The following is a 12,539-nucleotide window of genomic DNA, read 5'->3' on the forward strand; positions in this document are numbered from 1 at the left end:
GAACAAGTAGCTATAGACATGTCTTCGATGTGATATTGAAGTATTAAGAAATAAAATTAAATTGCTTACAAACTAATTAGTTCACATCTACCCTTCTACAATATAAAGATAGCTTAGTTGAGCTTGTATAGAGAGCACAAGTTTTTTGAAAAAGATATTTTTCACAACATATTCCAAGTAATCCAGTTTTGAAGTCAACAAAACTGCAATATTGTGATGTGATCCAAGAAGCACAAGTAACAAAGTCAAGTCCAGAGTCGAGCCCAAGGAAAGATCCGTTGATAGTCGAGGGGCCAATGAATCTCAGTCTCAAAGATGCCAAGTGACATGGCTCCAAAGACTGGTGTGGTTTCAGTCTTTATTATTGATTCCGTCCTCGATGATCTCATGGATCTAACAAATAACAAGTCTAACTCGATTGTTGTTGTGAATGATCAAATTGCAACGCTCCACGAGGAGCTAATGTTATTGGGATCATCCATCACGGCTATAGTATTGCAGCACGAAGCAGAACATGAAGAACTTGTGATACGGAGCAGAGACATAGCATATGAAGTTGAATATGTTATCAACTCATTACCTCATGTTTGGTATCTTTCTCTCCGGCTCCCTCAACTCATTGACAAGATTCGGCTTATTATGATAGCTGTCAAAAAAATGAAGAACAATGTTGATGTAGTTAGAATGTTAGTTGTCTCAAAACATCCACATGAGCTGGTAGAGTCAGAGTCAAAAGAACCTCCCATTTTGGAAGAAATTGTTGTGGGATTTGACAATGTAACAATTAAAATTACAGAACAACTTGTTGGAGGAACAGGCCAGCTGCAAATTATTTCCATCTTTGGGATGCCTAGACTTGGTAAGACGACCTTGGCAAATAAATTATATAATCATCCCTCCGTTTTACAGCATTTTGACAAGCGTGCCTGGTGTGTTGTTTCTCAAATGTATAATAAGGAAAATGTTTTGATTGAAATTTTGAGCTTAATGAGTAACAGTAAGAGGGACACATACATGAATATGGAGGAAATAAGCTTGGCTAAAAATCTTTACCAAAGCATAATAGGAAGCCGATACCTCATTGTGATAGATGATATATGGGATATCAATGTGTGGATTGATTTGAAAAGATATTTTCCAGATGACGGAAATGGAAGCAGAATCTTATTCACTACTCGAAATAAAGAAGTGGGTTTGAAAGCTTTACCTCGTAATGTCATAAAGGAACTTCCTTTTCTGTCGGAAGTTGAATGTTGGGAAATATTACAAGAAAAAGTGTTCCAAGATAAAAAAATGTCCTCAAGAATTCCTAGACATTGGCAAGCAAATTGCAAAAAGCTGCCAGGGCCTACCACTTGCAGTGGTCGTGATAGCTGGAGTTCTTGCAAACATGGAGAAGAAAGAACTCTTGTGGGAAAAAGTTGCAAGAAACTTAAGTTCACATATATCCGAAATACCAGAGAAGCACATCCAAATATTGCAGCTTAGCTACAACCATTTACCAATGCATTTGAAACCATGTTTTCTTTACTTTGGAGAATTCGAGGAAGACAAGGAGATCCCTGTAAGGAAGTTGATATCTCTCTGGGTTGCCGAAGGTTTTATAAAGAAGGAAGAAAAGAAGAACATAGAGGACGTGGCACGAGACTATCTAATGAAACTGATTGATAGGAGCCTAGTACTTGTTGCTGAAAGAAGATATGATGGAGGAGTCAAAACATGCAAGATTCATGATCTATTTCGTGAAATGTGCTTGAAAATAGCTGAAGAAAATAACTCCTTGAAGTTAATCTCAGAGTAAGTTCAATGTTTCTCTTCTTTCTCCTTTCCTTTCCATCCATTTTTTATTTTAGCTTACTTAGAAGGTTATTATATTTGATAATCGTAACAATGATGTGATTATGTTGTTTTTGTTGCCAGTAGTGATGATGATGATGAAGATAAACAACAGTTCTTCAGTCAAGTATCAACGTATCAGCAGCACCATTGTTTGAGTATCAACTACATGGACTATCCTAGTGGCCTACACGTACGCTCTCTTCTATATGATTTTGTTTTTGAGAGCACAGTCACATTAATCTCATGCAGCTACAAAGTTCTTAGGGTCTTTGATTTTAAGAACAGGTCAACAATCCTAGATCTAGTGATAGGATTTGAAAATATGGTTCACTTAAGGTACTTGGCAATTTCATATAAATGGCAACCATTGGATTTGGAAAGGTTCCACAAACTAGAATTTCTTGTTGTGGACAATGTTGATAAAGTTGAAATACCTGAGATCCTTCTTAATATGGTGAGTTTGAGACACATGGAGTTCAAGGGCGGTGCATACTTCGGTGAATCTAGTCGTCAACTAGCAACTAATAGTAAGAGCTTCCAAATAAATATCCTACAAAGTATTTCTGTACTCTCAATTTACCATGAAATGGATGAGAAAATTTTGAGATGTTTACCCAATCTTCGTAGACTGAAAATCAATGTTGAAAATTCACCAAATCATTCGTTCGATTTCCTTAATCAGCTTGAATCGTTGAATCTATTTTTTTATTCTACCAATTTGATCGGTTTGCCCTTAAATTTGAAAAAATTGAGACTGCAATTTGGAGATGTGTGAAAAGGCTATAGTTCGACCCAAATAATACCTAGAGGGGGGGTGAATAGGTGTTTATGCGAAATTTAACAATTTAATTAACTTATGCAACATGTCACATAAGTACGCTTTGTCCAGATTCATTCACATAATTTAGCTACCTAAGTTGAATTGCCGCGTTGAAATCAAAACAACAGAAAACAGTAGAAACGCAACAAAATGTTGATGGAGAAAACTCAACTGGGTAAAAACTCTGGGCACAAGCCAATAGAGATCCACTATAGAAGATATTGACTTACAGTACGCCAGACATAATTGAATCTAACAATACTTTGACCTCCTTACTGTATCAACCAAAATTCTCCTGGATTTTGCAGATCTGCGCCAAAATCCCAGCCCTGAATTTCTTCTATCTCCCGTGAATCACCAAGCACTCCAGTTCTTCAAGCAGTTTCCTTCCCGGATCTTCAAACAGATGATCTTTTGGAAGTTGATATGGAGATTTGAATGGTGTTTTGGTTTTGTGAAGGTTGATGTTTTTCTCTAATAGAGCAAAAGATGAAAAGAAAGAATTTTTTGGCTCTAAATCCTTTGGTTGTTGAGAGAAATTTTTATTTGTGTGTTTTCCCAAGGTTATAAATGAAAAACGGAATTTTTGTTTATATAGTAGGTCGTTTTTGGTAGTATGGAGCATTTAAAATTCGCGAGGAAGGAAAATTACCAAAAGCTAGATAGCACTGTCGCTCGAGCGAAGTGCTGGCGAAACTCGAGCGACGCACCTTCGCTCGAGCTACCCCTCAGCGAAACTCTAGCGACAACAGTTCTGTTATTTAGGCTCGAGCGAGGTCAGGGTGAAACTCTAGCGAGATCAACGCGTCGTTTGCATCTTCAAAGCATCCAACTTTACCCTAGACATATGCTATAAACTTTGCAAAATTGCAACACAAGTCCCTGAACTTTTTGGACCTTTACAATGTAGTCCTTGACTTTACAAACTTGACAAATTGGTCCTTTGGTCACAGATTGCCAATGACAACATTTTTCTAACAATGTGTCTCGAAAACAAATGGAGATTTGGAAGATTGCCTTACCTTGAGGTTCTCAAACTAGAATCAGTTGTCTTTGAGGGAAACAATGGAACACAAGTGAAGGTAAATTCCCACAACTTAAATACTTGAAACTTGTATGTGTAAACATTGCAGAATGGAATGCCTCAGTGATAATTTCCCGAGGCTTCAACTAATAGTATTGAATTTTTGCCGGAATCTAAAGATGATCCCTTCCTGTTTAGGTGATATTCCAATGTTACAGAAGATTCAGGTATATAGGTGTGGACAAACTATCAATGAATCAGCTAAGAAAATTGAGGAAGAACAAAAAGAGATGGGCAATGAAGAGCTTGAAGTCATTATCTCTGAATAGGAAATTGACATCGAGAAACTTCCAAAGGTAATAATGAGAGAGATTCTCTTCTTTAACTCTCTTTCATGTTCTCATCTTGGTCCGAGGTATTAAACATCAAAAACATCAAAAATTAATTCTACTGTAATTTTGCCTTCTATTGAAATTAAGCTCATGTTTGGTTTGGATTAAAATCAGATTTTTAATAGATTTTCATAAAGATCAATAAAATGTGATTGAAAAATTAATAAAAGTTGCGGGTCTCATAGAATATGTGGTTGAAAATGAGTTAAAGGGAAAAATGAGTTTTAAAAATTGGGGACCAAATAGGCTAAGTTGGCTCAATTTTATGAGCTTCTTGATGTTATTCTAGGAATTACTAATCCATAAGGTTCTATGTTTGGACATCGATCTCTATTATTTCTGCCTTTCACAGATTTTACCATAAAATCGTGTTTAAATAAAACCCCCAATGATCACAATTTCACTTCTAGTTTGATTCAGTCCTCGAAATAATTTCATTGTTTAGTCCAAGTCCTCAATGAATTGCATGGGAGGTCCTTCCACTTCTAAACTTGTTATCTTGGTCCTTGATTCTAGATTCCATCCTTCTTGATCAAATATTGGCCCTTTTTATTGTTTCCTGTTCAATACTGGTTTTTCTCCTAAAATAATCATCAAATACGCAAAATTAAATATATGCTCATCAATGTATTTCCAAACATCCTCTTTTGATGGCTTGGATAAGTATAAAATCATACTTATCAACTGTCATCGATATGCAATTTCAGGAGACGGGTGATCTTTTTTTATTTTTCCAAGGCAAATAGTGATTTACTCATTTGTATTGCATGTTTGTGTTTGCACAATTCGCTAAAGGACAAGTGAATTCAATTGTGTGAGTAATATGCCAAATATTTTAAACCAGTAGAGATCTTTGCATTGATGATCATATTTAGACATATATTATTGATATGCACACTCAAGAGATTTTATTAGGGTTTGAAGACCTTAATGATCTTGCATAAAAGTTTGTTCTGACTTAAAAAGGTGAACCCATTACTTTACAGACTTTTAACATTGGTGTTAATTATTTCAGATGCTAGGGTTGGTACGTTCTTGGCAAACAAGATGATCAAAAATCGATTGCATAGTTGGAAGCAAGATCAACGGTTGAATGACATTTTGGTGGCGTATATTAGAACGATGTATTTGATGATATTGATAATGATATAATTATACAATGTTTTCAAAATATGAAAATGTGTAGGCTACAATTATAGTGATATATTGACTTGTTTTTAGTAATACGTTGTTTTAGAAAAATTGTATTTTAATTTTTAATCAAACAATGAAAAATGTGTGGCTTCACAATCATATTAGGCTTGATAAAACCAATTATCTTCGGTGGGAAAACCAAATTCTGAATGTCACCATGGCTAGTGGATTAGAAGGTTTTATCGATGGTACATCTACTTTTCCATCAAAGTTTGTTGTACAACTGCTCATTGGGTCGAAATTTTTATTAACATTGCAGTATTATGACTTCAAGCTTTTCATTTCCCATCTCTTCTTGTTTTTCCTGAATTTGCTTATCAGATTCTTAAATTGCTTGCTCAGACCCTCTACCAGAGAAGTTTCCCAATCAAGAATTTGCTCATAAGATTGTTGGTTAAGGGATTCCTTTAAATAAAATAGAAGAAAGACAGTAAATTTTCAGAGAAGTTTCCCAATCAAGAATTTGCTCATAAGATTGTTGGTTAAGGGATTCCTTCAAATAAAATAGAAGAAAGACGATAAATTTCCAGAGAAGTTTCCCAATCAAGAATTTGCTCATAAGATTGTTGGTTAAGGGATTCCTTTAAATAAAATAGAAGAAAGACAGTAAATTTTCAGAGAAGTTTCCCAATCAAGAATTTGCTCATAAGATTGTTGGTTAAGGGATTCCTTCAAATAAAATAGAAGAAAGATGGTAAATTTTCATGTATATCAAATTAAAACAGCAATCTCTACATATAGATGTTAGTACGCCTTTCCAAGGCGTTACAATATTTCTAGAACCAGCCTAGTTGATACGAAACAAATACAAAAAGAAAATTTTATTATTCGAAAATCTTCCACCCTGTCTATCCCCAAAGTTCAGAACAGGAGGGGGTGTTTCTCCTTTTTCAGTATTATTATGTAATTGACTCTTCGTGTAAAGAGTTGATTGAATTGATTGACTCAGACGGATAATAATATACATGGGGGCGCCAACAATAAATGATTATGTAATTATACTTGCTAATGCAAAATAAGTATAACTTCATTGACATAAACGATAGGCATCATTTTTTACTGCTATGCCATCGATTTCCAAGTGACAAACTAGACTAAGAGCATTTAAACATCTGAATTCTTGAACACACCATTCTTTCAAAAGATTTTCAATGTGTCAAATTTGAATAAGGGTCCTTACTATTCATCAAATTAAACTACTGGCTCTATCACATTTATCGACCTTTAGTTCATTCTTTTGGACGTACTCCATAAGGGTTATCTAACATATTAGGCCAATATTGTAGATTACATACTTGTCCATGTAAATTGATTTATCAAATGATCTTGTAATTGTCCACCCTCAACTCCTCCAGTAATTTGTCTTGAATGTCCTATATTTTAAAAGCGTTAAAGCGTCCCTTATGGTATCCAGGTTCGAACAAGTAGCCATGGACGTGTCTTCGATTTGACATTGAAGTACTAAGAAATGAAATTAAATTGCTTACAAACTAATTAGCTCACGTCTACTCTTCTACAATATAAAGATAGCTTACTTGAGCTTGGTATTTTTCGCAACATATTCCAACTAATCCAATTTTGAAGTCAGTAAAACTGTAAAATTGTCTATCAACTCAAGTACATACTTTCTTTGACTAAATGTATGCTTTAGGAAATCCGTAAAAATAAATTGTCACGAGTCGCGTTATCTAATCATACCAAACTTGCCACGATGAAATCAAAACTTATCGCGACCAAACTATTGTTATACGCAACATCATGCACATAAGATCATAAATTTTATGCACAAATCTTTCAGAAGTCTACAGCTTCGATTTTCAAACCATAACTGGAGAAAGCATGATCCACGTCTGGAAAACATATTAAGCGCTTTCAAAATTGCTTTGAGTAAACCTATCAAATGAAATAACATGCAATCTAATAAATGTTTTCTTGATATGATCTGGAATCTGAGATGTTAACCATGACAACCGAGACAAAAAAAAAAAAAATAATAATAATAATAACTATTGTTTCAAAAAGCCCGTGTCGCAAGATTGAAGTACTCCTGACCTCCTAGCTAGACAGAGGTTCAGGATTCGTCTTCGTCTTCATCTTTGTCCTCGTCTTCAACTTCAACTTCATCTTCAAAATCTACATTATCGACCTTTGCAACAGGAGATGCTCACCAAAACTTGTTCAACTGTTTTAGAATCTGAAGTCCTACGTCAGCGACAGCGTTGGCCATTGACCAGATCACTATTCTTTTCAGCTTAGGCGATTTTTCTAGTAAAAGCTTAGTGACTGCCATCTCAGCAACTGTGCCTGAAATAAAATGCAGCTTCACTTTTTGAAGTCGATTTGAAGTTACATCTGAGCAGTCTTGCACTTACAGAAAATCTGGAATAGGACTAGCATCAGCATTTGCAGCACTCTCACAAATCTAGACATTAAAGCAAGATATCACTGAGCTTAAACTTTTGTTTTAAAATGGAAAATTGAAGATGTAAATTGTAATGGTCATATCCATCACTTACCTCGAATCTCAGTTCCTCAAGGTTGAGGGCGCTGCTGATCAAGCACAAAACACGAGAGTTCATCCAATAAATTAAAAAATATATAAAATAACCTCTGATCAAGCACAGAACACAAGAGAGTTCATCCAATAAACTAAAAAATATATAAAATAACCTCTGATCAAGCACAGAACACGAGAGTTCATCCAATAAATTAAAAAATATATAAAATAACCTCTGATCAAGCACAGAACACAAGAGAGTTCATCCAATAAACTAAAAAATATATAAAATAACCTCAGAACTTTAAGGTGGATTAAAGTAGCTGGAAGCCTTTCTTGGACTTGACCTGCAGCCAAAATCTTGAGAGCAGTGGTAAAAGCACGATCTAATATAGTTAACTTGACGATTTCAAGGGATTGTATTTATAATCAAAAATACCTTAATGACAGTATAGTTCAAGAATATTTTCTGAAGGCCAATAAACTTCATACAAAAGAGAATAAAAAAACTGAATGAAGTTACATTTCCCATCTTGCAAAATATTGTCAACCACCCAATCATTATGTGAAGCAACAAAAATTATTGCAAGAAGAGTGAATTTCTTAAAACAAAACAATGATGTAGGAAACATGTCAATTCAAAGTGTTTTAGCATAGGAGCATCAATTTCTAAGTAGTCAAATTTGTTTGAAACATTCAGCAACAGTTTCTCCAGTAATGGGCAGCTAGATATCAAACTTCCTAATGCATACATCATAATCAATTGTCACGTCAAGCAATTCCAGCCAAATCATCCTATTAAATCCTTCAAAGCTTGGTGGAGGAGGATTGATCAAACAAGACAACAGCTTCAAATGTTTCAAATGTAAACACATAAATAGTGAAGAAGGCAATGTGTACTGTTCTCCGCTCTTGATTTTAAAGGTGAATTCTTCAACACTGTACTTCCATAAGATATGTATCAAGTCGTCAATGTCTGAGCAATTTTAAGTTTCGGAATAACGAAGCTCAATTTAGTTATGGGTCCTTTACGAAGCAAAAGAACCTTGTAAAGGATCAACAAGAATTTCATTCTAGCTGATTCTAGGTTTCCCTCATATTCTTGCCATAGGGTCTCATCAAATCTCAGTTGGGGTAGTTTGACCCATTTATACCTCCATTGTTTTGACAAAATACTTGTCTTTGCAGCATCATGTAAAGTCAAATGCATTAGAATGCTATCTGCTACATTGTCAGCAAGGTTGCTTACCCTATCAACAGGTTGGAACTGGGTAATATCCATTCTGCAGTGTTATTGAAAAGACAACCCTTTAATGACACCTCACAAGTAATAAATGTATAAAATTTACCTTAGAAGTAATATGCATGCACACGGTAGATATTAAAGATCCAACATGAAGGTTTCCCCATTGTCTTGCATTATTTTAATAATCCTACGCAAAAGTTTTAACAGTTAAATTTTCCATATTTTATATCCCAAAATTTGAAAAATGGGGATTACAGTTTCTTAAGCATGGATACACTTGCCCTCATGCGTTAGAAATTAAAAAATTATAAAATATCGGACACAACATGTGGTGTGTTGAACACATCTGCCTTAAGTCTAGGAAATTTAAAACTGATATATAAAAGAATATACGCCACGTGACATATTGGTAGTAGAATGAGTGTCATCCTTCATAGCTGGTTAAATTATCAAAACATTCATATGTTACCCACCAGGAAAATAGAGACAGGTTTCACAATTGAAATTTACATTTATACATGCCCTCGACAAAGTGGCTGTTAAGGGATATAAACCCACATCAAATAAAGATGAAAATATAAATCAACTTATAAGATTTTGTGCTACTCCTATTTATAAGGTTGATCTTTTAAGATGGAACTCTCAATCTTAACATATCAGAGACATTAAGCTCTAACAAACGATTCGATCCGATTAAGAATATAAAAAAATGAGCATACGGACACCAAGATTGGTTTGCTCAAAAGAGCCACCATCTTGCTGTGGGTTTGTTAAGGAACATAATCTCATATCGAATAAAGATGTAAACTTGGACTAGTTTATAAGTTTTGGGCTATTCCTCTTAACAAAGTTGACATTTTAAGATGGACCCAAGTCTTAAAATGGTATGTTAAGGGATATAATCCTACATCGAATAAAGATGGGAACATAGACCAACTTATAAGGCTCTCGGCTACTCCTCTTAACAAGATTGGCCTTTTAAGATAAACTATAAATTTTAACATGGTATTAAAGCCCATTAAGCTCCAACGAACGATTCGATCCGATTAAAATTCAAAAATGAGTACATGAATTTCACTATTGGTCTGCTCAAACGAGTCATCATCTTGTGGGAACATGTTAAGGAATATAATCACATATAAAATAAAGATGAAAATATAGACCAACTTATAAGGTCTTAGATCACTTCTATTAACAAGGTTGATCTTTTAAGAAGAAACCCAAAATCTAAACAGTGGCAACAAAATATTCATGTTGTCAATCCCAAATTTATTGGGATTAAAGTTTAGTTTGTAGTCATAGATGCAAATCTAACATAAAAATGTGTACTGCTCTTCACATAGTATCCTTGATGATGCAGTGGTGCCTACCTGTTATAATTCGATGGTTAAACTAGTTGTGAATCCTGATGACAGAAAGTGTGCTAGGATAATAGTTTGTAGAGTGTTCTAAAAAAAAATCTCTCTTGTATATGAGCTAGGCACCACTTTTATAGGTAGAGACTACTTATGCAGATGGTGTGTTTCTTCATTTTAATAAACCCGTTGCTCGAGTTTTCTCGAAATTGAGTCTACCATGAAATAGGTGATCAAATGGATTGACTCAGTCAGAGAATTGATTTAGATAAGGAAAGAGTCTGGTCGAATATCTATGTCCAGTCTGACCATAGGTTAAGAAACAAAAAAGAAAATCAAAATACCGTCTATAGCTACAATGTGACTGCTTAGAAAAATCTATTGTTCGAAAATTAGAAAAGCAAAGTATCAAGGAAAGTTAAACTTAACAAACTGACTAATTGCTAAACTAATTCTATTTACAGTAGCCTACAGAGTTGAGGGTCATTTTTAGGATTTTTCTTCCATCCTCATCATCTCCAAAGAAGTCAATCTTTATATAATGTATGTATCAATAGACTATGCATTTTACATTCAACCCCACCCCATTAAAAGAAAGAAGGCATCTTCTGGTAGTATACACTACTTCTGAATCCTCTTTTATCCTGTCATAATATTATTTTCTGCAAATTCCCCAATTTGTGTTGCAAAAATAAAATCTCATTGAACATGCAGAAAACAGTGCAACTAAAGATTTGACTCATAAATAAAACACTACACATTTCTACAAATATTTCATATAAAAAGTTAAAGGGAGGGACCGTACAAAAACTGTTTCAATTTAAGAAAATAGAATCGCACCTGTAATGGAGAGAGTGATGGCACCGCGGCGGAGGGGGTTTTGGATTGCAATCTCAAAGGAAATTAACGGGGAAAGGGGAGCTGAACCTTCAGTGGTGGATTAAAACACTTGGGTCAAACTTAAAAGTTAAGGGTGTTTTGTTTGTGTTTTAGTTTTGTGTTTTGAGTTTTAAATTCATTTTGAGTTTTGTGTTTTGAGTGTTTGTTTTGAAATTGTTGAAAATGTGTTCTTTTTGTTTGTTTCTTAAAACAAAAAAAATGAAATTTTTTTTTTTTTGAAGAGAATCACCACACCTCCAAAAAAAAAAATAAATAAAAAAAGAAAATTTTTTTTCGAAAACGGGAAAGAGAACACGTTTTCACCGTTTTGAAAAATCGAAAACAGAAAACGGCCCGAAAACGGTAAAGAGAACAGGGCCTAAAAGTTGCTGACATTTTTTGCTAACTGCCAAACTTGAATAAATTTAATTTTAAGTTTTAAATAACTTCATTTTGAAATATGACTAAAGGCCTTGTTTAATAGGGATTAAAATCAAATTTTAAGTAAATTTTGATAAAAATTATTGAAATTTAGCTAAAAAGTTGTGGATCCCTTGAAATGTTTGATTAAAAATAGTTGTTCACTTTGACTTAAATTAAAATCTAAATTTAATTTGTATCAAATAAGTTTTTAAATAATTAATTACTTTTTTCTTAATTAAAAGCACTTAGCCCCTGATTGGTGAGTATTAAAATCAAATTTTTACTAGATTTTAATAAAAATAAGCGAAATGTATGGTTGAAAAGTTGTGAGTCTCTTAAAATTAATGGATGCTTAAAATTAGTTATTAACTTTGATTTGTATTAAAATCTGGATTTAATTTGTATAAAAATTGGGCTTAGTATAAAAGTAAGTTTTATTTTACTATAAAAAGTAACTTAGTAACATGTTTGCTAGTGAAAATGAAAAGAACAAAGAATAACATATTTGGCTGAGCTCAAAAAAACATAAAAGTATCTAAGATTTACAAAACACATCATATTATCAGAGTTTTAAAAATCGGACCGACCCCAATCCGTTCAACTGAAAGAATCGAGAATCGAGTCCAAAACCAAAACCAATCTAGGTAGGCTTATAAAACCTCTAATTGAAAATTCATCCCAAAACTCGTTAAATTGACAAGTTTTTGAAAAACCCATGAACCTGTTCAACCTATGTAAATGTATATTTTTAAATTATATATATGTATTGCATATTTATATTTTTTAATTTTTCAAAAATCACTAGTTCGATTCCGATTCAACCCTGATTTAACCTTTTGATGCTTGACTCTCTTTTTCAAGTAAATAGTC

General features: G+C 33.8%; 1 protein-coding gene across 1 annotated transcript; it reads left to right on the forward strand.

The window, feature by feature from the left end:
- Nucleotides 1-656: 656 nt before the first annotated feature.
- LOC111389857 (putative late blight resistance protein homolog R1B-8) lies at nt 657-2,614 on the forward strand. The gene is made up of 2 exons (XM_023014834.1): nt 657-1,797; nt 1,921-2,614. The coding sequence occupies exons 1-2, from the start codon at nt 1,391-1,393 to the stop codon at nt 2,612-2,614; spliced, it is 1,101 nt and encodes a 366-aa protein (XP_022870602.1). The 5' UTR covers nt 657-1,390.
- The last annotated feature ends 9,925 nt before the right edge of the window (nt 2,615-12,539 follow it).

The sequence above is a fragment of the Olea europaea genome, unplaced genomic scaffold (assembly GCF_002742605.1).
Source record: "Olea europaea var. sylvestris unplaced genomic scaffold, O_europaea_v1 scaffold629, whole genome shotgun sequence".
NCBI lineage: Eukaryota > Viridiplantae > Streptophyta > Magnoliopsida > Lamiales > Oleaceae > Olea > Olea europaea.